Genomic DNA, 27,813 nt, shown 5'->3' on the forward strand with positions numbered 1-27,813 from the left:
AAAAAACTTTACACAGGCAGCAAATTCACAATTGGTGAAAATCGTGAAACTCAAATGGAAATTCAAACGACAGCAAATCGTTTTCGCTGCGATATTTGTGAAAAGTTATTTAGCAGTGGAAAATCCCTGAGGAGGCATATTGAAGAGCGCACTGGAGAAACATCCTTTCGGTGTAACGTATGTGCGAAACACTATACAATCCATACTGGAGAGAAACTGTTTAAGTGCAACATATGTGAGAAACCTTTTTCTTCAAAAGGCAGTCTTAAAAGGCACTTTGGAACTCATGCTGGAGAAAAGCCGTTCAAATGTGAAATATGTGAAAAATCTTTTTCTCAAACAGGCAGTCTAAGAACGCACTTACGAACACATACTGGAGAAAAGCCGCTCAAATGTGAAATATGTGAGAAATCGTTTTCTAAAGAAGGCAATCTAAGAACGCACTTTCGAACTCATACTGGAGAAAAACCATTCAAATGTGAAATATGTGAGAAATCTTTTTCTGAAAAATGCAGTCTTACAAAGCACTTTCGAACTCATACTGGAGAAAAGCCGTTCAAATGTGAAATATGTGAGAAATCGTTTTCTGAAAAATACAGTCTAAGAACGCACTATCGAACTCATACTGGAGAAAAGCCGTTCAAATGTGAAATATGTGAGAAATCTTTTTCTGTAAAAGGCAATCTCAAAACGCACTTTCAAACTCATACTGGAAAAAAGCCGTTCAAATGTGAAATATGTGATAAATCTTTTTCTGAAAAATGCAGTCTTAGAACGCACTTTCGAACTCATACTGGAGAAAAGCCGTTCAAATGTGAAATATGTGATCTGTCTTTTTCTGTAAAATTCAGTCTTAGAACGCACTTCCGAATTCATACTGGAGAAAAGCCGTTCAAATGTGAAACATGTAATAAATCTTTTTCTAAAAAAGGCAGTCTAAAAACGCACTTTCGAACTCATACTGGAGAAAAGCCGTTCAAATGTGAAATATGTGATCAATCTTTTTCTGCAAAAGGCAATCTAAGAACGCCCTTTCGAGCTCATACTGGAGAAAAGCCGTTCAAGTGTGAAATATGTGAAAAATCTTTTTCTGCACAAGGCAATCTGAGAACGCACATTCGAACTCATACTGGAGAAAAGCCGTTCAAATGTGAAATATGTGATCAATCTTTTTCTGAAAAATTTAATCTTAAAAAGCACTTTCGAACTCATACTGGAGAAAAGCCGTTCAAATGTGAAATATGTGATAAATCTTTTTCTGAAAAAGGCAGTCTAAGAATGCACATTCTAATTCACACCGGAGATAAGCCGTTTAGATGTGAAATTTGCGAAAAAACATTTCGACAGAAAATCCACAGAGATGTCCACCTTCAAACTCATACCAGGGAGAAATCAATGAAAAGAACACAACATATTTAATGGACATTTTCTGCAAGGAATGATCGTGAACGTTTACCGTCGGATCCACACTGGAGAAACATCGTAAAGATGGGTAAACCTTTTCAACACAGCCTCGATATTTGCACCGCCCAACTTGCTTTTGACACAAGAGAAAAACCAGCGGATTACAACATGTCAGATAAAAAGTTTTCAAGGAACTTAGACAGCACAAAATATCGTATACTGATAATACATGTCTCACGGTTTTGAAAATCGTTGCTTGATGCTATATAGATTGATAAATATTTTCAAAGTATGCAAAATAGTCATGATGTTACGTCACCGGCGACAACTGTACCAACGCGAGCGTAAACACAGTGTATGACGTCTTCAAATGCTGTTGAAAAAAGTTCTGTGCCTGATATTCTATTCTATGGACCAAGAAATAAGTTATCGTGTTTGTCTTGTACCCTGTTAAACGGAAGTTAATATGAATAAAATTGTACACATTGGAATTTTGGTATGTTTGCGATAGGATGTTAGAACTGAATATAACGCTGTTATGTGTGTTCTTGCTATAGACCGCTAAATTCGTCTCCATGAACAGACTTATTCATTATGGAACGATACGTTGCAATATCGGTTGATGTCTGCATTTTAACGCCTGTCAGTGTCTGAAGCAGTTAATATCAAAGAATTATACAACGTGAATAAATTACCAAACTCCCTGCGTGCAATAGGGCGCGATCCCGAGACATAAAAGACTGCATGCAAAGGATCGCGTTTAAAGTGTTAAAAAAATGGATCTTGTCCAGCAGCATGCCAGAAAGCTGTGGAAGTTTTGCAGGAAATCCAAACTCCGTCTGTCGCCATTGTTCGGTCTAGCATTGAAGAAAATCAGTCAGGAAACAACAGTTTAATCAGATGACTGGGATATTTCGCAACAGCAACAACAGGCTACTATTATGACGTTTCGTATTGATCGTTAAAAATTGCTCGAAGTACCCGCATTTTGTTTAAAGGCACCGTCAACATATTCAAAATTTTGGCAATCCCCGCTTGCAGGTTTTGTGTTTCGTTTAATCGTCCATTCGCTTTCCTTTTTGTTTTGTTATCGCCGAACTAATGCCACCGCAGATAACAACCGATACTTGGAACCTCAAATCTAATCTTAACTCTAACACTTCATTTTCGTTCTTTAAACTACTGTCACATTTAGTTACGTTAGTTAGTAAGACTTTGTATGCTGTGAGATGTTAGCGAGGAGACCTACAGATATTAAGTTCTGGAGTCACTCTGATTCAGATGTGCATTAATAATATCAAGGCAGTATATCAAACGCTTCACAGCTAATTAGATTATAATTACATCAAGTTCTTAGGCTTTTGTTACGCTTTATAGTAACCAACATCACGGTTGTTAATTCGCTTCGGAAAAATCCACGTAAGTTGGGCTTTGCATTCAGATTTGAACCAAGCATGTATCACTTGACTTTAACCAGTGTGAGATTGGTTTTTAAAAAGGTGCAAAATAATTCATAGGGCATTTTCACTGTAGCTGTTTTTAATACCAACGACTGTTCAAGAAAGCACACAAGATCCTGGTGTAGCACCACGCATGTGTTTCCTGAACATACACGCACTAAAACACCAGGCGATAGGGAAGCAGGCGGAGTTAAGCTTCTTTGCAAAACTGCCACAGCTTTCCGGCATCCTGCTGGACAACATGCGTTTTTTTCCGACAATGTTATAAAGAACGCCTTCTCAATTCTTTAAATGTGCCTATCGCGCTGTTGAGCAGGCAGGGTTTTTAATAGTTAACTCGCTGCAATTAGTAACGTGTTATAATGTTATGATATTAATTAGCCAAGTCACTTCTGTCTTAACTTTTTCAGTCACTAACGCGCTTGGGACAATTTAAAGTTTACGCCTCCTGATAATTGCTAGATGGGGTTCTATTAAATAAAATAAGTCTACCCACGAGGTAAAATTAATAGTATATACAGCAAAACACGCAAGAAGAATTTAGTTCAGTTATAGCAGACGAGTGAATTAATTCGAAAGCTGCATTGGCATTGTATCCACAATGTCAGATTTCTCATATGTTGTTTTACTGGCATCAACGTTTTTTTTTATTAACTTTGGATAACGCTGTAAACAATATCAACGCATTTATGGCGAACATGATATTCGCTCGTATGCACGGAAGATAACTAAATATCCGGTCGACACATTTTGTGACTAACTTCCTGCAACAAGCTGCCTGTTCAAATTAGTCACGGGATTATTTGAACTCAAATAATTCTGTATGCATTTTCTATATAAGCCACATACCCTTTGCATAAAAATAGACGGACAGACGAACATACGCCCAAGATATAGACCAAGGGACATAAAGGATAAAGACTTACCTGTGGTTTGTAGCGTTTTATTGTTAATCCACGTGCGATTGTTACTCTGAAATTAAACTGATCGATTGACTTTGTGTTAGAGAGTAGCCTTTTTCTCAGGAGTCAGTGATGTTATTATTTATGTAGACGTTTTAATTAACGTCCTATACAGCAGCAGCGAAGCATGGGGTGGGCGTATGTATGTGTATATTCATGGCCCGTAACAGCGCTCCACATGTTTACGTCTAGTGATTTTCTGTGCCTTGCTGTCGGTTTTAACTTTACTGTATATTGTTGCGTGACGTCATAGAAGGCACTTTAGTTGTGCGAGAGCTACCAGCGAGGCTTGTGTACAGGAATGGTTAAAATTGCAAAACTGCTTTAGAAGCTTTGCATTAAAACAGGAGCATAACAAGCAAACATGTGTAGCAAACGGATTTTGGTTGTTTATTTGCGCTGCAGACAGATGGCCGTTGTTTTGTATAGTGGAATAATAAAACTGTTATTGGGACAGCGTATTTTTGTGGTCAAAGCATTTATGATTAAATTTTCTTTCACATTTAGGATTGCTAACGCGATGCAAAAACTTTTCAAAAACACGACAGAGACAAACCGTAATTGGTTTAGTCATCGCGTCAATTGGTGTTTATTGAAACATAGTCGTTTTTTCAAATGACGACAAAAAGTAATTAATTTATCTTTGACGCTTGTCAAAATCATAACCTGATTGAATTAGTTGTTATTCAAGTTTATTTTTACTTTGAATTCCGTCGCAATGAATCACAATAGTATTTTTTGCAAGAAGTATTAGGCACACCAGATTAGGTTACCACCAATGTGCGGTGAAAGTGTTGATATCATACCTAAAAAAAAGGTGAAGTGTGTGTCAACGTGGAAGTAAATTAAAACTAAAAGCAACTGAAAAAAATATTCTTAAAGTTATTTTTTTAGCTTGAAAAGTAATTTTTGTGATGTGTATTCGTTGATTTTTGCATTTGAATATTAATTTTTACTTTGCAGGTCAAATTTAACACATGTGCTTTTTTAATTGTGGCATTGTGCCAATGAATATAGACAGCAGGGGCTGATTTTATAGTGTCTGAAAATATGAGCACGTTCCAGTGACGCGAAACAATTAATACCCATAAAAGCAGCAAATCCACAATTTGTAAAATAACGTGAAACTTGAAAATGGAAATTCCAACGACAACAGATTGTTTTCGTTGCAATGTTTCTGACCAATTGTTTACCAGTCGAAACTACCTGAAGAAGCATTCTCATATCCACAAGAGAAAAACTGCATTCCGCTGCAACGTATGTGAAAAAATCTTTACTTCATCATGCTGTCTAAAATTGCACTTTCGGACACATACTGGTGAAAGACCATACAAATGTTCGTTTTGTTCAAAGAGATTTTCCCATAAAAGTAATCTAAAGAAACACTATAAAATCCATACGGGAGAAAAACCGTTCAAGTGCAACATATGTGATAAATCTTTTTCTGAAAAAGACAGTCTAAAAACGCACCATCGTGTTCATACTGGAGAAAAGCCGTTCAAGTGCAACGTATGCAATAAATCTTTTACTTACAAAAGTACTCTAACAACGCATTTTCGTTTTCATACTGGAGAAAAGCCGTTTAAGTGCAACGTATGCAAAAAATCTTTTACTTACAAAAGTACTCTAACAACGCATTTTCGTTTTCATACTGGAGAAAAGCCGTGCAACGAAAAATTCAAGTGCAACGAATGTGATCAATCGTTTGCTTTCAAATGGAATCTAAACAGACACATACAAAGTCACCATCAGTCACACACTGTCGAGAGACCACACCAATGCGAGTTTTGCTCGCAGAGATTCTTCCGCAAAGACTATCTACAGAGACACAAGAAAATCCATACAGGAGAAAAACCGTTCAAGTGCAACATATGTGATAAATCTTTTCCAGAAAAGGACAGATTAAGAAAGCACATTCAAACTCACGACAAAGAGAACCCATTTAAGTGCAATATATGTGATCAAACTTTTTCTGAAAAAGATCCATTCAGAATGCACATCGAAACTCACGACAAAGAAAACCCATTCAAGTGCAATGTATGTGAAAAGTCTTTTTCTAAAAAAGGCCCATTAAGAAACCACTATCGAGTTCATACTGGAGAAAAGCCATTTAAATGCAAGATATGCGACAAAAATTTTTCTTTGAAAAGCAATCTAAATACGCACACTCAAATCCACACCGGAGCAAAGCCTTTTAGATGTGACATATGCGAAAAAACCTTTCGACAGAAACGCCACAGAGATTCACACCTTCGAACTCATTCTACGCAGAAAACATTGAAAAGCAAACAACCTATGTAATAAACTTTCTCTGTAAGGAATGCACCAAGAACGCAACGTTGGAATCTCAATGGTGAAAAAAACTTGGAAACAAGACATGTGCACCGTCCAATTTACTTTTGATAAAAATATTCAAGGAACTTAGACAGCACAAAATATCGTATACTGATAATATATGTCTCATGTTTTTGAAAATCGTTGCTTCATGCTATATAGATTGATAAATATTTTCAAAGTATGCAAAATAGTCATGATGTTACGTCACCGGCGACAACTGTACCAACGCGAGCGTAAACACAGTGTATGGTGTCTGCAAATGCTGTTGAAATTCTTTCTTTCAAATGTTTTTTCCAAGTTCTGTGCCTGGTATTCTATTCTATGGACCAAGAAATAAATTTTATGGACCAAGAAATAAGTTATCGTGTCTGTCTTGTACCCTGTTAAACGGAACTTAATATGAATAAAATTGTACACATTGCAATTTTGGTATGTTTGCGATAGGATGTTAGAACTGAATATAAGTCTGTCATGTGTGTTCTTGCTGTAGACTGCTAAATTCGTCTCCATGAACAGACTTATTTATTTTGGAACGATACGTTGCAATATCGGTTGGTGGCTGCATTTTGACGCCCGTCAGTGTCTGAAGCAGTTAATGTCAAAGAATTGTACAACGTGACTAAATTACCAAACTCCCTGCGTGCAATAGGGCGCGATCCCGAGACATAATAGACTGCATGCAAAGGATCGCGTTTGAAGTGTTAAAAAAATGGATCTTGTCCAGCAGCATGCCAGAAAGCTGTGGGAGTTTTGCAGGAAATCCAAACTCCGACTGCCGCCATCGTTCGGTCTAGCATTGAAAAAACATAGTCACGAAACAACAGTTTAATCAGATGACTGGGATCTAGAATCAGATATTTCGCAACAGCAACAACAGGCTACTGTTATGACGTTTGGTATTGGTCGTTAGAAATTGCTCGAAGTACCCGCATTTTGTTTGAAGGCACCGCCAACATATTCAAAATTTTGGCAATCCCCGCTTGCAGGTTTTGTGTTTCGTTTAATCGTCCATTCGCTTTCCTTTTGTTTTGTTATCGCCGAACTAATGCCACCGCAGATTACAACCGATGCTTGGAACCTCTAATCTTAACTGTAACACTTGTTTTTGGTTTGATAAACTTCTGTCACTGCGTCGTTTCGCAAGCACCGATTTGCGAAATGAAATTTGCAGCTGTTAAAAAATGTCAACCTAATGTTTCTAACAAAAATATTCGTTACAACACAATCCCTTTCAGCTTCTCCTTTTGCCTACCAAAACTTTTTGATAATGTGTGGGATATTTGAAGTCGCCTTTCTGGATTCCGATTACTCCCGTTTTCCAGTTTGTGGCAACGAGGAAATTTAATAACTGAAAGCGATTAAACATAAATAAAACTCGACTCGTAATACAGAACAGACAATTTGATTGTTTGCAAAATTGACAAATTCGTATTCGTTATTTCGGTTTGATGATATTTTCAGCCTCTGGCCCTAGAAAGGTTGTGTGAGTAATCGCCAATATAACATAAATAACGAAATATTAGTACTGAAATGACAGAGGGATGAAATGCAGGACGGACAGACTTACATTGCAAAAACATCAGGGGAAATAACGAGTACTTCTTAAAATGACAAAGTGCTCGTAGCAATCAAATCACTTATACAAAACATGAAACTGTAGGACCACGCATGCTTCATGACTTAACTCCTCACACATCTGGAACGCCAGACGGAACGAAGGATGCAGACAGAGGTTTCCTGCAGAAATCCCGCAACCTTCTGGCATCGGACTTGACGACAGACCTTCTTCATCGCAACTTGTTAAACACGTGTGACTCGTTCACATTCACTGTGCCTCCCAATTAGTCTCTGCCACTTAACCAACAGCCTATAGCATAGCAGTTACTCACTCAGTCAGTCTAGTATTTTTCGTTATCGCGCACACACTCAAGCACGTTTTATGGTAATTAGCTCGCTACAATTCTGTCACGTGTTTTCATTCTTTAACATTAATTCTCTCATTAACGCGCTTGGACAATTTAATACACGCTAACTGATACTTTAATTGATAAATAACTCTGCTCTCGGATTTAAATTTAGTAGCTTAAAGTAAAGAAAATCCACAACAGACTTAGTTTCAGTTATAACAGCATCAAGCAAAACATTTGGAAGCTGCAGGCCGCATCTCTGTATTTCTGTGGAAAAGAGTTTCTTGATTGGGAAATGCCTTTCTCGAACTCTGTCCTGCGTAACAGAGATAATTGTATGTAACAATGCAATGGGTCATGCATGGGTGCCAGTGTTTTTGACGAATGAGCGCAAATGAACAGGCTGTTGCCAGGTCGATTTTGAGCATGTTTGGGGCAGTTTTACCATGGTTTTCAGGGTTATTAGTCAGGCAGTAAATTGGTAGAGGGTGCCGTTGAACATGTAGCTCAATTTGTGATTGTCTTTTAGTCCCGACACTTGTCTAGGAATTCTGGTCAAAATTATATTAAAGATAGCTACTTTAACCGCTCCCCCAGGGGCATTTTGTCCCCCTGTTGGACATTAAAAATCAATCACAGAAAGTACTCTCCATTTGCGATTAAATGAAGCCACCAACCCTCCTCTACACAGTTCATTATGAATTAGATGTATTGTAACTGTTGTTGGGGCCCCTCAGGGCTGTTTGTACACCCCCTAGGACTGACAGTTTGGCAGTTAGCCTTTGCAAAACCCCCCATGTGCTGTCTTAATGCAGCTGCATCATTTTTTTTCTGTTCAGCAATTGTAGTCCCCCTTAATGAGTCACCAGACCCGGCAATTGTTGATGGCAAACAAGACAAACTGTCACCAGGTGCACGAAGGCAAATGACCTCTAAAACTCAATTTTAAGGATTTAATTGTGAGTTACCGCCTGCAGAACTGGTAGATTGATTTGAATAGTAATTTTTGCTAACTTTCATAGTAAAATATTATAGGAAAATGTAGAATTATTGAAAAATGATTTCACTTTCATGTTATACATAGCGCAGATGCTTTTATAAGTGACATTGTGCCAAATGAAAATATACTTCATGGGCTGATCGTATGTTGTCTGGAAGTAAATGTACGTTCTAGTAACGAAGAGAAAACAAAAAACTTTTCACAAGCAGCAAATTCACAATTTGTGCAAAAACGTGAAGCTTATCAATGGAAATTCAAACAACATTAAATTGTTTTCGCTGTGATTTTTGTGAAAAGTTGTTTAGCAGCGGAAAATCCCTGAGGAGGCATATTCAAGTGCACACTAGAGAAACATCATTCCGCTGCAACGTATGTGAAAAAACATTTCCATCATCAAGCCATCTAAACAAGCACTTTCGGACACACACTGGTGAAACACCATACCAATGCACGTTTTGTTCAAAGAGATTTTCCCATAAAAGCAATCTAAAGAAACACGGACAAACTCATACAGGAGAGAGACCCTTGAAGTGCAAAATCTGTGATAAATCTTTTTCTGATAAAGGCAGTCAAAGAAGGCACATTCAAACTCACACTGGAGAGAAGCCATTCCGGTGCAGCACATGTGAAAAATCTTTTTCGCAAAAATGCCATCTAAACAAGCACTTTCGAATACATACTGGAGAGAAACCATACCAATGCACGTTTTGCACAAAGAGATTTTCCAGTAAAGATAATCTACAGAAACACATTCGAACTCACTCTGGAGAGAAATCATTCCAGTGCGACATGTGTGATAAATCCTTTTTGCTAAAAGAGTCTCTGAAAAAGCATCTTCGAGTTCATACAGGAGAAAAGCCATACAAGTGCAATGTGTGTTTTAAAGATTTTTCAGAAAAGGGTTCCCTTAGAAGGCATGTTCGTATCCACACTGGAGAAAAGCCTTTCAGATGTGATATATGCGAAAAAACTTTTCGACAAAAAAACAACAGAGATGTCCACCTTCAATCTCATAGGAGAAATCATTGAAAAGCATACAACGCATGTGATAAAATACTTGGCATGGAATGCATCATGAACATCCTGCGTATAAAGGTTTTCAAACGAACTTGGGCCGAAGGATTCCACATAAGATCGTACACTGGGAAAGTAAACGGTCATATGCAAACTTTGTTCAAATCGTTACTATATAGATGCCAGGTTACATAATTTTCCTCATACAATGTGGATAGTTACATCAAATTCTTGCCAATTATAGTGACAAATATCATCGTTTTTTTCATTCTTATTGGCGTATTCACATTTCACTACGGTTACGAAATTGATGGAAAGTAAACATATGTCTCCTGCAGTTGATAACAAAATGCCTTGAATTGATTTAAAGACATTTTCCTGTAAAGCTGTTTTAAAAAACACAAGGAAACTCACATTGGAGAGAAACAATACCAGTGCAACATACTTCAAAAATTGAAATATTGGGACCTGCCCAAAACTGCAGATGCAGGCCTAGCGATCACTGCAACTTATTTAATAATACTGAAAAAGGCAGTAGCTTTTATTACAGGATCAGCCTTGCTTATAATCAGGAATATATATTTCGCCCCATGGGCATCATTATAATAACTAGACCATTGTTTACTATTGTTGTTTTTCAGATGTTTTTTATATTGTGTTTACTGCTAGGAACTGAAGATGCCTCTGGGGCGAAATATATATTCCTGATTATAAGCCAGGCTGATCCTGTAATAAAAAGCTACTGCTTTTTTTAGTACCAGTGCAACATATGTGATAAATCTTTTTCTCTGAAAGACAGTTTAAACAAGCTCCTTCGAACACTTACTGGCGAGAGGCCATACCAATGCACGTTTTGCACAAAGAATTTAATACAGCAATACATTTATTGCCTTTCCTTGTTAAGCGCTCACAAAAATGAAATGAATATGAAAGATCAAGGTCCCGTTAATATACTGACATTGTCCTTGGAAATACGAAAGTGTAAAAACAATATCTCGAAACTAATGAAGCCGTACAAATAAGAAGTAACGCGCAAAAGAGAAAGGCGACAGGCAAAGTTGTGACGATATTAATCCGGTGCTCTACAGTCCTTAAGTGTTTCGTTACGATTATGACTTTCATGATGCAGAAGGTGGTAAATTTACTCCTTGTAATTTAGTTTGTGGCAACTTAGAAACTGAAAGAACACAAATATAAATCAATTTACAGTTAATTTCGATATAAAATGCGATGGTTTCAAATAAATCAAGCTAAGATACGATTTGTAATTTGTGAACCGCGGACTTGAAATTTTAAAAATTAAAAATGCTTTTCACCTTCAGGATGTTAGCGGAGGTTCTTATGTAAGTGACATTATGCCCAGTAAAAACAGAGTGTAGGGCTTGATCATACGTTGTCTGGAAATATGAGTATATTCTAGTAACGAAGAGAAAACAAAAAAACTTTACACAGGCAGCAAATTCACAATTTGTGAAAAACGTGAAACTCAAATGGAAATTCAAACAACAGCAAAGTCATCTAAAAATGCACTATCGGACGCATACTGGTGAGAAACCATACCAATGCACGTTTTGCCTCTAGAGATTTTTCAGTAATGATAATCTAAAGCAACACGGTCAAACTCACACTGGAGAGAAACCGTTCAAATGTAAAATATGTGATCAATCATTTTCTGTAAAATGCAGTCTTAGAAAGCACTTTCGAACTCATACTGGAGAAAAGCCGTTCAAATGTGAAATATGTGATCAACATTTTTCGGTAAAAGAAGGTCTAAGAACGCACTTTCGAACTCATACTGGAGAAAAGCCGTTCAAATGTGAGATATGTGATCAGGATTTTTCTGTAAAAAGCAATCTTAAAACGCATTTTCGAATTCATTCTGGAGAAAAGCCGTTCAAATGTGAAATATGTGATAAATCTTTTTCTAAAAAAGGCAATCTAAGAACGCACTTTCGAACTCATACTGGAGAAAAGCCGTTCAAATGTGAAATATGTGATCAATCTTTTTCTGAAAAAGGCAGTCTTCAAATGCACTTTCGAACTCATACTGGAGAAAAGCCGTTCAAGTGTGAAATATGTGATCACTCTTTTTCTGCAAAATGCAGTCTTAAAATGCACTTCCGAACTCATACTGGAGAAAAGCCGTTCAAATGTGAAATATGTGATAAATCTTTTTCTGAAAAAGGCAATCTAAGAACGCACTTTCGAACTCATACTGGAGAAAAGCCGTTCAAATGTGAAATATGTGAAAAATCTTTTTCTGTAAAAGGCACTCTAAAAAGACACATTCTAATTCACACCGAAGAAAAGGCGTTTAGATGTGAAATCTGCGAAAAAACATTTCGACAGAAAAACAAGAGAAATGTTCACATTCAAACTCATACTAGGGTGAAATAATTGAAAACCATTCATTCTACGTTATGGACGTTTACTGCAAGGAATGTATCGTGAACCTTTACCGTCGGATCAATACTAGAGAATCATCGTGATCATAGGGTAAAACCTTTTCAACACAGCCTCGAGATTTGCCAAGTCCAACTTGCTTTTGACACAAGAGAAAAACCAGTGAATTGCAACATGTCAAATAAAGTTTTCAGCACAAAATATCGTATACTGATAATATATGTCTCATGCAATCTGTTTTTGAAAATCTTTGGTTGGTGCTATATGGATTGATAAATATTTTTAATGAATGCCAAATAGTCATTATGTTACGTCACCGACGACAACTGTGCCAACGCGGGCGTGAACACAGTGTATATTGTCTTCAAATGCTGTTGAATTTCTCCGCTGAACTTTGACATTTCCTTTCTTTCTTTCAATTGTTTTTTCTAAGATCTGTGCCTGGCATTCTATTCTGTATGATTGCCACGCGAACTGCTATGTTAAATGAGATAAGTTATCGTGCCTGTATTGTGCCCTGCTAACTAAACAGAACTTAGTAAGAACAAAATTGTACGTGTTATTTGGAAGACTGGGATCATTCATAATCGAATAAGATTAGACCATATGACCAAAGATATAGCTTAGCAGATAGCGAAGTGCCACCTTCTGTGCCGATCGTTCTATGCTACAAGTTTTACAACGTTTGGTATCTTAAATCTTCATTTAAATGTTAAACTTGCACATATAAATTTGTAGGAATAATTTGAATTTGTTGTTAGTAAATTCATTTAGAATGGTAAAAATTATCTTTGATATTAAAGCCACTTTCTATGTGCCTACGAACATTACACTATTTTATATATAAGTCATGGATATGGTTTAGATTTCAAACAATTCATCGAACACTTTGTTTCTAACTAGCGTGAGTTTGGTTTTTAAAGCATAACAAATTATGTACGCTGCAGACAGATGTCCACTGTTTCGACCTAAAAGGTCATATCAGTGCAGCTGGTGTGACATTACAAATTAGTTAGGGGCATTTAACTGTAAGTTTTTTGGTATTTCAACCATCTGTCAAGCAAACGCCGAAGGTGCTGGCATTAGTGAAGCGGTTGTATGTGTTTTAAGGCACGCTGCAGCGCACTTTATAACGAGGTTTATAAATTTATTGAAAAGTCCTACACTGAATTGTTAATACAATAAATCCACCGCAAAATCTCAATTACTATTAAACGATAAAAATTTGAGAAAAAAATTGATAAGATACATTGCAACATATGTGCTCAACTGAATTTTCTTAGTTTTTAACGTTGCAGTGAAATGCAATGGGTTCAAATAACCAAAGCCGGAATACGATTTGTGTTGTATTGTTTCATCAAAATTATAGTTTTCAAACGGCAAAAAACACGTCACAATATCATACAGTACCGCCGATTTGCTTGTTTACATAATTGACGAATCCATATTCGTTAATACGGTTGGATGATTTTTAGCCTCTGGCCCTAGAAAGCTTGTTTGAGTAATCGCCAATATAACTTAAATATCGAAATATTGTCACTAAAATGACAGAGGGATGAAATACAGGACGGACAGACTTATATTGCAAGAACATCTGAGGAAAATATCGAATACTTCTTTACACGACAAAATGCTCGAAGCAATCAAATCACTAATACAAAGAATGAAACTGTAGAACCACGCATGCTTCATGACTTAGCTCCTCACACATCTGGAACGCCAGACAGAGCGAACAACGCAGACACGCAGCGGTTTTTCTGTAGAAGTTGCTCAGCCTTCTGGCATCCGACTCGACGACAGACTTTTTTCATCGCAAATTGTTAAACACGTGTGACCCAACCACATTCACTCTTCCACCCAATTAGACTCGGACACTTAACTTACTGCCTACAGGATAGCAGTTACTCGCTCAGTCAGTCTAGTATTTCTCATTATCGCGCTCTCATTGAAGCACGTTTTGTGGCAATTAGCTCGCTACAATTCTGTTACGTGTTTTCAATTTACAAATTTGGACAATTTAATACACGCTAACTGATACTGCAATGGGTTGTTCAACTGATAAATAGCTCTGACCTCGGTTTCAAATTCAGTAGCCTGAAGTAAAGAACACGCACAACAGACTTAGTTTTAGTTATAACAGAAATCATGCAAAACATTTGGAAGCTGCAAAACTTGACGATTGAATTGAAGAATAATATTTCCAACATTTCTATAGGAAAATGTACAATTCTTGAAAAATGATTTCACTTTCGTGTTATACATAGAGCAGATGCTTTCATAAGTGACAATGTGCCAAATGCAAATCGACTTCATGGGTCGATCGTGAGTGGTCTGGAAGTATTTGTACGTTTTAGTAACGCGGAGAAAATAAAAAACTTTACACAAGCAGCAAATTCACAATTTGTGAAAAACGTGAAACTCAAATGGAAATTCAAACAACAGCAAATCGTTTTCGCTGCGATGTTTTTTTAGCAGTGGAAAATCCCTGAGGAATCATATTCAAGTGCACACTAGAGAAACATCCTTCCGCTGTAACGTATGTGAGAAAACAATTCCTTCATCAAGTCGTCTAAACAAGCACTTTCGGACACACACTGGTGAAACACTATACCAATGCACGTTTTGTTCAAAGAGGTTTTTACGTAAAAGCAATCTACAGAAACACACTGAAACTCACTCCGGAGAGAAATGAGTCCAGTGCAAAATATCGCAGTAATATTTCATGCAATGGCATGATTGGCAGGATCGCCCCACTGCGCAGGATCGCGAAACTTTTGAAACCCTTCATAAGTTTTAATTTTTTCCCCAGGTTCTTTCCCTACTTTTTCGGGGGCTAATAAAAACGTTTACAAAAAGTACATCTATCCGTACGAATTTTTTTAATTAACTGCAGATTGCGTTTATTTTCTGTCGAAAAGTCATTGAAATATCAATACGCCAATAACATTGAGAACAACGATTATATTGGTCACTTTCACACATAGGTAGGAGAAGTAACTTTTCATCTATAGCAGGGAAATATTTACGTGGTATCTATAGTAACGATTTGAAACAATGTACGCATATGAGAGTTATTTTCCAAGCATACGATCTTATGTGCCATCGATTGGTCAAAAGATGTTCAAAAACATATCTCACATGTGGCGCTGGTTTTTTCTTTGATCGAAAGTAAGTTGGAATGTGCACATCTGGAGGCAGTTTGTGTCAAAATTATAAGTAATTGCCTATGTAAAATCACCCAACTAAACGAAAAACAAAAGAACGACAATAACACCACGTCACTAAACTCAACTTGTAAGTCATGAACGCAGACTTTGCAGTTTACATTGTTGGCACAATTATTTTTTGACCAGACCAGGATTTAAATCCCTAATATCCCGGTCACGGATCCCGATTAGGATTACTTCTTAATATATGGGTCGGGCGCTTGACCGATTTTGCCAATCTCCCGCCTCTTAATGTCACATGTGTTTTCGTTGGTTCGGTTGAATAATTTTCTGGCTGTTTAAATGTGGTGTGAGTTGTCGCCACCGGCCATAACTTGAACATTTCTGGTACTATATCTTGGCCGTAAATAAAGATTATTATCCAACAAATCGTTAGAATATTGAATAATATTAGTCACCAGTTTAAGTTTTCTACAAGCAACGACAAGCCTAACACATACAAAAGGTCTAAAATTTACAACTCTCCACATTTTAAAATTTATTTCTTGATTTACAAGTTTTTGAACAGTTATGTCATAATTTGCAAACACTTTCACTGAAACCCACATTGCCCTTTTGCAAAACGTCGAACGTTCAATTCTCATTCGAGTTTTAAAATAATCCGATTTTGCATGAATCATTGTGAGTGGTAGGAAAAAAGCCAAAATCTGGGTCAATGCAGTTTATGTTTCTGTGTAACGCTAACGGGTTGTCCGTTTATTTGAGAATTACCTATTTATCTAATAGTATATAGCGCAGGGAATGGCTTTCTAGTTTTACAGCACAGTTGAGGCGTTCGCTATGACAATGAGAGGAAGATAGTTAAGGCAACTTACAATGAACCAGCGAATTCGGGAGCAAATTCTTGTTTTTTAAGGAAATGACAACAGATATAGATGAGGAAAGTTTTGTTTTGAGACAAACGGAAAAGTTTGCAAGCCGTTCGTAACAAGAAATAGAGTTGAGACAAACCAATCGAACAAGAACAATAGGCTTCATTTTTATTACTCAGATGCTTTGAAGATGCAACACAAAATTTCAGAGGAAATGCAACGAATTTAATTGGAGTAAATTTTGGCATATTTAGTGGCTAAATAGTGTTGGAAAAGCGTACAATACTTGAATATTCATTTTTACTTTGCAGGTTAAACTTAGAGCACGTGCTTTTGTAAGTGACATTGTGAAAAAATAACGGTTTTCGACTAACAGAAAATCCAGAACTTCCCAAAAGAAATCTATATGGAAATTTCAAGAACAGCAGAAGATTGCTTTCGCTGTGATATTGGTGAAAAGTTGTTTAGCAGTGGAAAATACCTGAATAAGCATATTCAAGTGCACACTAGACAAACATCATTCCGCTGCACAGTATGTGAAAAAACATTTCCTTCATCAAGCCATTTAAACGCGCACTTTCGGACACATACTGGTGAGAAACCATACCAATGCACATTTTGTTCAAAGAGATTTTCCTGTAACAGTAATCTCAAGAGGCACAATAAAATCCATAGTGGAGAAAAACCCTTCAGGTGCAACATATGCGAAAAATCCTTTTCACAAACAAGCCATCTAAAAACGCACTTACAAACACACACTGGCGACAGACCATACCCATGCACACTTTGCTCAAAGAGGTTTTTCACTAATGATAATCTTAAACAACATGGTCAAACTCACACTGGAGAGAAACTGTTGAAGTGCAGCATATGTAAGAAAGCATTTTTTTCAAAAGGCAGTCTTAGAACGCACTTTCGAACTCATACCGGAGGAAAGTCCTTCAAATGTGATATATGTGAGAAATCTTTTTCTTCAAAAGGCAGTCTAAGAAGGCACTTTCGTACACACACCGGAGAAAAGACGTTCAAATGTGAAATATGTGAAAAATCTTTTTGTGCAAAAAGCAGTCTTAAAACGCACTTTCGAACCCATACTGGAGAAAAACCGTTTAAATGTGAAATATGTGATCAATCTTTTTCTCAAACAGGCAGTCTAAGAACGCACTTTCGAACTCATACTGGAGAAAAGCCGTTCAAATGCGAAATATGTGATAAGTATTTTTCTTCAAAAAGCAATCTAAGAACGCACTTTCGAACTCATACTGGAGAAAAGCCGTTCAAATGTGAAATATGTGATCAATCTTTTTCTGTAAAAGCTAGTCTTGAAACACACTTTCGAACCCATACTGGAGAAAAGCCGTTCAAATGTGAAATATGTGATAAATCTTTTTCTGAAAAAGGCAGTCTAAGAACGCACTTTCGAACTCATACTGGAGAAAAGCCGTTCAAATGTGAAATATGTGAGAAATCTTTTTCTGAAAAAGGCAATCTAAGAAAGCACTTTCGAACTCATACTGGAGAAAAACCGTTCAAATGTGAAATATGTGAGAATTCTTTTTCTGCAATAGGTAGTCTTAGACAGCACTTTCGAACTCATACTGGAGAAAAGCCGTTCAAATGTGAAATATGTGATAGATCTTTTTCCGTAAAAGGCACTTTAAGAACGCACTTTCGAATTCACACTGGAGAAAAGCCGTTTCGATGTGAAATTTGCGAAAAAACCTTTCGACAGAAAAGCAAGAGAAATTTGCACCTTCGAACTCATTCTTCGCAGCAAACAGTAATAAGCAAACAATCTTATTGAAAAACTTTCTTTGGAAGGAATGAATCAAGAACGTAACGTTGGAATCTCAATGGTGACAAATCTTGAAAAAAGGAATGTGCACTGTCCAATTTACTACTAACACAAGAGAAAAAAAGCAGCGGATTGCAGCATGTATTGAAAAACTTTTAAAACGACATTGGACCAACAGATTTTCATCGAAACATTGCAAAATATTCGAAGCAACAACTTTTGTCAATATGACATTGATATTTGCATTAAATTCTTACGCATTATATTGTTAAATACCTCCTTTTTCTATCTTGTTTATCTATTGACATTTCTCTACGATTACGAAATCAGCTGAAAATAAACGCACTTGCAGTTGATAATACAAAACCTGGAAGTAATTTTAAACATCAACACATTCATTGCCCTTCCTTGACAAGCGCGTACAAATGTGAAGCGAATATTACAGGTGAAGATCGTTTTAAAATACTGAAATTGATCTTTGAAATACGAAACTCAAAAATTAATATCACGAAATTGTTGAAGCGGAACAAATAAAAAGTAACGCGCAAAAGAGAATGGCGACAAACAACGTGGCGACGATATTAATCCGGTGCTCTACAGTCCATAAGTTTTTCGGCAAAATTAACAAGTTTATGATGCAGATGGTGGTAAATTTACTCCTTAAATTAGTTTGTGGCAACTTAGAAACTGAAAGAACACAAATATGAATCAATTTACAGTTAATTTTCACATAAAATGCGATGGTTTCAAATAAATCAAGCTAAAATACGATTTGTAATTTGTGAACCACGGACTTGAATTGTTCACATAATTGGCACATGTGTTGATTCGGTTCGATGATTTTCTGCCTCTGGCGGTAGTGAGGTTGTGTGAGTTATCGCCACTAATCGTGACTTAAATTATTGTTGCTTTTCACGGTATGAGCTTGGCCGTATTTTGTTACTGAAATGGCTTAGGAGTTAACGCTATGTTTCAAAAGGATAGAGTTTGCGAACTAGTTATAACAATCAATACAGGAAACTCATAGAGCAAGATCGTCATAGGCAGTATCAAATACTTCCTTAGGTGATGCAATTAAACGTATGTGTGATAAATCTTTTTCTACGAAGAGCAATCTGAAACAGCACATTCTAATTCACTCCGGAAAAAAACCGTTCAAATGCGAAATAAAGAACAATCTAAAAGGGCACATTTTCATTCACCGGAAAAAAGTCGTTTAGATGTGATGTTTGCGAAAAAACATTTCGACGTAAAAATTTGAGATATGTTCACCTTCAAACTCATACCAGGGAGAAATCAATGAAAAACATCCAACATACGTAATGGACCTTTACTGCAAGGGATGCATGTCAGAATAAAAGTTTTCGAAGGAACTTAGACAGCACAAAATATCGTATACTGATAATATTTGTCTGATGCAATCTGTTTTGAAAATCGTTGCTTGAGGCTATATGGATTAATCAATATTTTTAAAGAATGCCAAATAGTCATGATGTTAAATCACCGGCGACAACTGTGCCAACGCGCCTGATATTCTATTCTATGGACTAAGAAATAAGTTATCGTGTTTGTCTTGTACCCTGTTTAAACGGAAGTTAATATGAATAAAATTGTACATATTGGAATTTTGGTATGTTTGGGATATGATGTTAGAACTGAATATAAGTCTGTTATGTGTGTTCTTGCTAGAGACTGCTAAATTCGTCTCTATGAACAGACTTACTTATTTTGGAACGTTACGTTGCAATATCGGTTGGTGGCTGCATTTAAACGCCCGTCAGTGACTGAAGCAGTTAATATCAAAGAATTATACAACGTGACTAAATTACCAAACTTCCTGCGTGCAATAGGGCGCAATCCCGAGACATAATAGACTACATGCAAAGGATAGCGTTTGAAGTGTTAAAAAAATGGATCTTGTCCAGCAGCATGCCAGAAAGCTGTGGGAGTTTTGCAGGAAATCCAAACTCCGACTGCCGCCATCGTTCACTCTAGCATTGAAAAAAGATAGTCAGGAAACAACAGTTTAATCAGATGACTGGGATCGAGAATCAGATATTTCGCAACAGTCTACTATTATGACGTTTCGTATTGGTCGTTAAAAATTGCTCGAAGTGCCCGCATTTTGTTTAAAGGCACCGCCAACTTCAAAATTTTTGCAATCCCCGCTTGCTGGTTTTGTGTTTCGTTTAATCGTCCATTCGCTTTCCTTTTGTTATGTTATCGCCGAAATAATGCCACCGCAGATAACAACCGATGCTTGGAACCTCTAATCTAATCTGAACTGTCACACTTCATTTCGTTCTTTAAACTACTGTCACATTTAGTTACGTTAGTTAGTAAGACTTTGTATGCTGTGAGAGGTTAGCGAGGAGACCTACAGATATTAGGTTCTGTTGTCACTCTGATTCAGATGCGCATTAATAATATCAAGGCAGCATATCAAACGCTTGGCAGCTAATTAGATTATAATTACATCAAGTTCTTAGGCTTTTGTTACGCTTTATAGTAACCAACATCACGGTTGTTAATTCGCTTCGTATATACCCACGTACGTTGCGCTTTGCATTCAGATTAGAATCAAGCATGTATCACTTGACTTTAAACAACGTTTTTAACCACATGCAACGCATGCTTGCGGCTGTGGCGCTACACCACGCAAGTAGGCCACCAGACATTGCTTCTCAGAGTGTCCTGGAGGTTACCACCAGTAGCCCATTTGTTCGGCCAGTTTTTAGCATTTATTTTTCAGCATTTTATATGTTGTTATTTTGGTTTTCCGTTTTATTTTGGAACTGGAGATTCTTATTTTAAGCGAAAAATGCATTCTTAACAGTAAATGCGTTTTTCACAAGGTTATATTATATTGTAATTCTGCAAAAGTTTCCACTTCTGTCACGCACAACGAGGGGCGTTAGAAAAGGTCGATTTCGGAATGAAAATATTGAATGTTGTTTGAAAGTTTGGAATCATAAAATTCAAGTCCACACAAAAGTTAGGTTAAAGTTATGACATCACACCAAAAATGACGTCATGTAATGTCACTAAACAAAGAAACGCACCATTCCTGTCTTGTCGAAGTACAGAGTAATGACGTTGCTGCTATACGCTTTGGTCTTCCGATAATTATGGACAAATGATCCTTTGGTTTGTGACGTCACCGTGACAAATTGCTGTGTGATGTAACACGTTGTCCTGACCTTTGGGGTAAAGTATTCGTGGATTCTCCTATGTTTGTGCCTATTTGGTATCTGCATTATAAGGCGCCTTCTCCTATCTAAACAATGCATTTTTTCTACGCGAGCGTCTTGTGTGATGTCATTTTCGTCACAGCGCAAACGGTTTACGATTTTTGGTCGTCGCTACTTTTTGTGCAGTTTTCTACAATTTTTAGTTGACGTAGAACCGAAAAACTTTGGATATATCTTTGTTGTAGATGTACCTTTAGTTTTACGTAAAGTTGTCGAGGCCGTGTCATATGCACTTTAACTACCCACCCTTCTAGATCGCCAGACGCAACGAAGAATGCAGACAGATGTTTCCTGCAGAAGTCCTACAGCCTTCAGGCATTCGGCTCGACGTCAGACCTTTTTCTTCGCAAATTGTTAAACACGTGTGACCCAATTACATTCATACTTCCACCCAATTCGACTCGGACACTTAACTAACTGCCTACAGCATAGAAGTTACTCGCTCAGTCAGTCTAGTATTTCGCGCTCTCACTGAATCACGTTTTGTGGTAATTAGCTCGATACAGTTCAGTTATGTGTTTTCATTCTTTGTCATTAACTGACTTAAAGTCATTAACGCGTTTGGACAATTGAATGCACGCTAACTGGTGCTGCAATGTGTTCCTCAATTATTAAATAACTCTGCTCACGGATTCAAATTCAGTAGCCTGAAGTAACGAACGCGCACAACAGACTTAGTTTCAGTTATAACAGAATTCAAGCAAAACATTTGGATATATGCGAAAATAATCTGGTGCTCTTCAGTCCTTAAATTTGTCGACAAAATTAACAGGTTTATGATGCAGATGGTGGTAAAGTTACTCTTTGTAATTTAGTTTGTGGTAACTTAGAAACTGAAAGAAAACAAATATCAATCAATTTACAGTTTAATTTTGACATAAAATGCGATGGTTTCAAATAAATCAAGCTAAAATACGATTTGTAATTTGTGAACCGCGGGCTTGAATTCTCTACATAATTGGCACATACGTTGATACGGTTCGATGATTTCCAGCCTCTGGCGGTAGTGAGGTTGTGTGAGTTATCGCCACTGATCGTAACTTGAATTATTGCTGCTTTCCACGGTATGAGCTTGACTTTATTTTATGACTGAAATGACTTATGAGTCAATGTTAGGTTTAAAAAAGGATAAAGTTTGCGGACGGGTTAAAAACAATCAATACAGGATGGACAATCTTATAGAGCAAGATCGTCAGAGGCAATATCAAATAATTCTTTAGATGACGCAAATAGTATTTTTGGTGACCATTAATCGTTAAATATTGCAAGAAAGCAAACGAATTCTTCAATAATGCTTTTCACTTCCAGGGTATATATAGCGCAGTTTCTTATATAAGTGACATTGTGCAAAGTAAAAACAGAGAATTGGTGCTGATCATATGTTGTCTGGAAATATGAATACATTCTTGTAATGCAGAGAAAAAAAATCTTTACACAAGCAGCAAAGTCACAATTTGTGGAAAACGTGAAACTCAAATGGAAATTCAAACAACAGCAAATAGTTTTCGCTGCGATATTTGTGAAAAGTTGTTTAGCAGTGGAAAATCACTGAGGAAGCATATTCAAGTGCACACTAGAGAAACATCATTCCGATGTAACGTATGTGAAAAAACATTTACTAAACAAAGTAATCTAAAAACGCACTATCGGACACATACTGGTGACAGACCATACCAATGCACGTTTTGCCCAAAAAGGTTCTCCAGTAATGACAATCTAAAGCAACACTGTCAAACTCACACTGGAGAGAAACTGTTTAAGTGCAGCATATGTAAGAAAGCATTTTTTTCAAAAGGCAGTCTTAGAACGCACTTTCGAACTCATACCGGAGGAAAGTCCTTCAAATGTGATATATGTGAGAAATCTTTTTCTCAAGCAGGCGGTCTAAGAACACACTTTCGAACTCATACTGGAGAAAAGCCGTTCAAATGTGAAATATGTGATCAATCTTTTTCTGCAAAAAGCATTCTTAAATCGCACTTTCGAACCCATACTGGAGAAAAGCCGTTCAAATGTGAATTATGTGGTCAAGCTTTTTCTCAAACAGGCAGTCTAATAACGCACTTTCGAACTCATACTGGAGAAAAGCCGTTCAAATGCGAAATATGTGATAAATCTTTTTTTTCAAAAGGCAATCTAAGAGTTCACTTTCGAACTCACACTGGAGAAAAGCCGTTCAAATGTGAAATATGTGATCAATCTTTTTCTGAAAAAGGCAGTCTCAAAACTCACTTCCGAACCCATACTGGAGAAAAGCCGTTCAAATGTGAAATATGTGATCAATCTTTTTCTCAAGCAGGCGGTCTAAGAACACACTTTCGAACTCATACTGAAGAAAAGCCTTTCAAATGTGAAATATGTGATCAATCTTTTTCTGAAAAAGGCAGTCTAAGAAGGCACCTTCGAATTCATACTGGAGAAAAAGCCGTTCAAATGTGAAATATGTGATCACTCTTTTTCTGCAAAATGCAGTCTTAAAATTCACTTCCGAACTCATAGTGGAGAAAAGCCTTTTAAGTGCAACGTATATGTGATAAATCTTTTTCTTTCAAGAACAATCTGAAAAGGCACATTCTAATTCACTGGAAAAAAGTCGTTTAGATGTGATGTTTGCGAAAAAACATTTCGACGGAAAAGTCTGAGAAATGTTCACCTTCAAACTCCTACCAGGGAGAAATCATTGAAAAACTTCCAACATACGTAATGGACCTTTACTGCAAGGGATGCATGTCAGAATAAAAGTTTTCGAAAGAACTTAGACAGCACGAAAAATCGTATACTGATAATATATGTCTCATGCAATCTGTTTTTGAAAATCGTTGCTTGATGCTATATGGATTAATAAATATTTTTAAAGAATGCCAAATAGTCATGATGTTAAATCACCGGCGACAACTGTGCCAACGCGCCTGATATTCTATTCTATGGACTAAGAAACAAATTCTATGGACCAAGAAATAAGTTATCGTGTTTGTCTTGTACCCTGTTAAACGGAAGTTAATATGATTAAAATTGTACACATTGCAATTTTGGTATGTTTGCGATAGGATGTTAGAACTTAATATAAGTCTGCTATGTGTGTTCTTGCTAGAGACTGCTAAATTCGTCTCCATGAACAGACTTACTTATTTTAGAACGTTACGTTGCAATATCGGTTGGTGGCTGCATTTAAACGCCCGTCAGTGACTGAAGCAGTTAATATCAAAGAATTATACAACGTGACTAAATTACCAAACTTCCTGCGTGCAATAGGGCGCAATCCCGAGACATAATAGACTGCATGCAAAGGATAGCGTTTGAAGTGTTAAAAAATGGATCTTGTCCAGCAGCATGCCAGAAAGCTGTGGGAGTTTTGCAGGAAATCCAAACTCCGTCTGCCGCCATCGTTCGGTCTAGAATTGAAAAAAGATAGTCAGGAAACAACAGTTTAATCAGATGACTGGGATCGAGAATCAGATATTTCGCAACAGTCTACTATTATGACGTTTCGTATTGATCGTTAAAAATTGCTCGAAGTACCCGCATTTTGTTTAAAGGCACCGCCAACTTCAAAATTTTTGCAATCCCCGCTTGCAGGTTTTGTATTTCGTTTAATCGTCCATTCGCTTTCCTTTTGTTATCGCCGAATGCCACCGCAGATAACAACCGATTCTTGGAACCTCTAATCTTAACTGTCACACTTTGTTTTCGTTCTTTAAACTACTGTCACATTTAGTTACGTTAGTTAGTAAGACTTTGTATGCTGTGAGAGGTTAGCGAGGAGACCTACAGATATTAGGTTCTGGAGTCACTCTGATTCAGATGTGCATTAATAATATCAAGGCAGCATATCAAACGCTTGACAGCTAATTAGATTATAATTACATCAAGTTCTTGAGGCTTTTGTTACGCTTTATAGTAACCAACATCACGGTTGTTAATTCGCTTCGTATATACCCAGGTACGTTGCGCTTTGCATTCAGATTTGAATCAAGCATGTATCACTTGATTTTAACCAACATTTTTATCTACATGCAACGCATGCTTGCGGCTGCGGCGGTACACCACGCAAGCAGGCCACCAGACATTGCTACTCAGAGTGTCTTGGATGTTACCACCAGCAGTCCATATGTTCGGCCAGTTTTTAGCATTTATTTTTCAGCATTTTTTTTTTGTTATTTTGGTTTTCAGTTTCATTTTAGAACTGGAGATTCTTATTTGAAGCGAAACATGTATTCTTAACAGTAAATGCGTTTGTCACAAGGTTATATTATATTGTAATTCTGCAAAAGTTTCCACTTCTGTCACGCACAACGAGGGGCGTTAGAAAAGGTCGATTTCGGAATGAAAATATTGAATGTTGTTTGAAAGTTAGGGATCATAAAATTCAAGTCCACAGAAAAGTTAGGTTAAAATTATGACATCACACCAAAAATGACTTCATGTAATGTCACTAAACAAAGAAACGCACCATTCCTGTCTTGTCGAAGTACAGAGTAATGTCGTTGCTGCTATACGCTTTGGTCTTCCGATAATTATGGACAAATAATCCTTTGGTTTGTGACGTCACCGTGACAAATTGCTGTGTGATGTAACACGTTGTCCTGACCTTTGGGGTAAAGTATTCGTGGATTCTCCTATGTTTGTGCCTATTTGGTATCTGCATTATAAGGCGCATTCTCCTATCTAAACAATGCATTTTTTTCTACGCGAGCGTCTTGTGTGATGTCATTTTCGTCACAGCGCAAACGGTTTACGATTTTTGGTCGTCGCTCCTTTTCGTGCAGTTTTCTACAATTTTTAGTTGACGTAGAACCGAAAAACTTTGGATGTATCTTTGTTGTAGATGTACCTTTAGTTTTACGTAAAGTTGTCGAGGCCGTGTCATATGCACTTTAACTCCCCACCCTTCTAGATCGCCAGACGCAACGAAGAATGCAGACAGAGGTTTCCTGCAGAAGTCCTACTGCCTTCAGGCATTCGGCTCGACGTCAGACCTTTTTCATCGCAAATTGTTAAACACGTGTGACCCAATTACATTCATACTTCCACCCAATTCGACTCGGACACTTAACTAACTGCCTACAGCATAGAAGTTACTCGCTCAGTCAGTCTAGTATTTCGCGCTCTCACTGAAGCACGTTTTGTGGTAATTAGCTCGATACAGTTCAGTTATGTGTTTTGCTGCAATGTGTTCCTCAATTATTAAATAACTCTGCTCACGGATTCAAATTCAGTAGCCTGAAGTAACGAACGCGCACAACAGACTTAAATTCAGTTATAACAGAATTCAAGCAAAACATTTGGATATATGCGAAAATAATCCGGTGCTCTTCAGCCCTTAAGTTTTTCGACAAAATTAACAGGTTTATGATGCAGATGGTGGTAAATTTACTCCTTGTAATTGAGTTTGTGGCAAACTTAGAAAATGAAAGAAAACAAATATCAATCAATTTTCAGTTTAATTTTGACATAAAATGCGATGGTTTCAATTAAATCAAGCAATATCAAATAATTCTTTAGATGACGCAAATAGTATTTTTGGTGACCATTAATCGTTAAATATTGCAAGAAAGCAAACGAATTCTTCAATGATGCTTTTCACTTCCAGGATATATATAGCGCAGGTTCTTATATAAGTGACATTGTGCAAAGTAAAATCAGAGAATTGGTGCTGATCATATGTTGTCTGGAAATATGAATACATTCTTGTAATGCAGAGAAAAAAAATCTTTACACAAGCAGCAAAGTCACAATTTGTGGAAAACGTGAAACTCAAATGGAAATTCAAACAACAGCAAATAGTTTTCGCTGCGATATTTGTGAAAAGTTGTTTAGCAGTGGAAAATCACTGAGGAAGCATATTCAAGTGCACACTAGAGAAACATCATTCCGATGTAACGTATGTGAAAAAACATTTACTAAACAAAGTAATCTAAAAACGCACTATCGGACACATACTGGTGACAGACCATACCAATGCACGTTTTGCCCAAAAAGGTTTTCCAGTAATGACAATCTAAAGCAACACTGTCAAACTCACACTGGAGAGAAACTGTTTAAGTGCAGCATATGTAAGAAAGCATTTTTTTCAAAAGGCAGTCTTAGAACGCACTTTCGAACTCATACCGGAGGAAAGTCCTTCAAATGTGATATATGTGAGAAATCTTTTTCTCAAGCAGGCGGTCTAAGAACACACTTTCGAACTCATACTAGAGAAAAGCCGTTCAAATGTGAAATATGTGATCAATCTTTTTCTGCA

The 27,813-nt window shown here is 37.0% G+C and overlaps 5 protein-coding genes across 5 annotated transcripts; all 5 read left to right on the forward strand.

Moving 5' to 3' along the window:
* Nucleotides 1–54: 54 nt before the first annotated feature.
* On the forward strand, nt 55–8,008 carry LOC145897197 (uncharacterized). Its single transcript, XM_082985388.1, has 4 exons — nt 55–1,362; nt 5,624–5,863; nt 7,701–7,758; nt 7,824–8,008. Exons 1-4 carry the CDS (start codon nt 55–57, stop codon nt 8,006–8,008), a joined length of 1,791 nt encoding a protein of 596 aa, XP_082841514.1.
* Nucleotides 8,009–9,316: 1,308 nt separating this feature from the next.
* LOC145897202 (uncharacterized) lies at nt 9,317–10,099 on the forward strand. Its single transcript, XM_082985395.1, has one exon. The coding sequence runs from the start codon at nt 9,317–9,319 to the stop codon at nt 10,097–10,099; it is 783 nt and encodes a 260-aa protein (XP_082841521.1).
* A 1,096-nt stretch (nt 10,100–11,195) lies between these two features.
* On the forward strand, nt 11,196–12,481 carry LOC145897203 (uncharacterized). Its single transcript, XM_082985396.1, has 3 exons — nt 11,196–11,219; nt 11,407–11,427; nt 11,666–12,481. The coding sequence occupies exons 1-3, from the start codon at nt 11,196–11,198 to the stop codon at nt 12,479–12,481; spliced, it is 861 nt and encodes a 286-aa protein (XP_082841522.1).
* Nucleotides 12,482–16,932: 4,451 nt separating this feature from the next.
* LOC145897204 (uncharacterized) lies at nt 16,933–19,644 on the forward strand. The gene is made up of 3 exons (XM_082985398.1): nt 16,933–17,058; nt 17,323–18,306; nt 19,534–19,644. The coding sequence occupies exons 1-3, from the start codon at nt 16,933–16,935 to the stop codon at nt 19,642–19,644; spliced, it is 1,221 nt and encodes a 406-aa protein (XP_082841524.1).
* A 3,022-nt stretch (nt 19,645–22,666) lies between these two features.
* LOC145897205 (uncharacterized) lies at nt 22,667–24,011 on the forward strand. Its single transcript, XM_082985399.1, has 4 exons — nt 22,667–22,763; nt 22,990–23,166; nt 23,368–23,830; nt 23,882–24,011. Exons 1-4 carry the CDS (start codon nt 22,667–22,669, stop codon nt 24,009–24,011), a joined length of 867 nt encoding a protein of 288 aa, XP_082841525.1.
* The last annotated feature ends 3,802 nt before the right edge of the window (nt 24,012–27,813 follow it).

Source organism: Ascidia mentula, chromosome 4 (assembly GCF_947561715.1).
Source record: "Ascidia mentula chromosome 4, kaAscMent1.1, whole genome shotgun sequence".
NCBI classification, from domain to species: domain Eukaryota; kingdom Metazoa; phylum Chordata; class Ascidiacea; order Phlebobranchia; family Ascidiidae; genus Ascidia; species Ascidia mentula.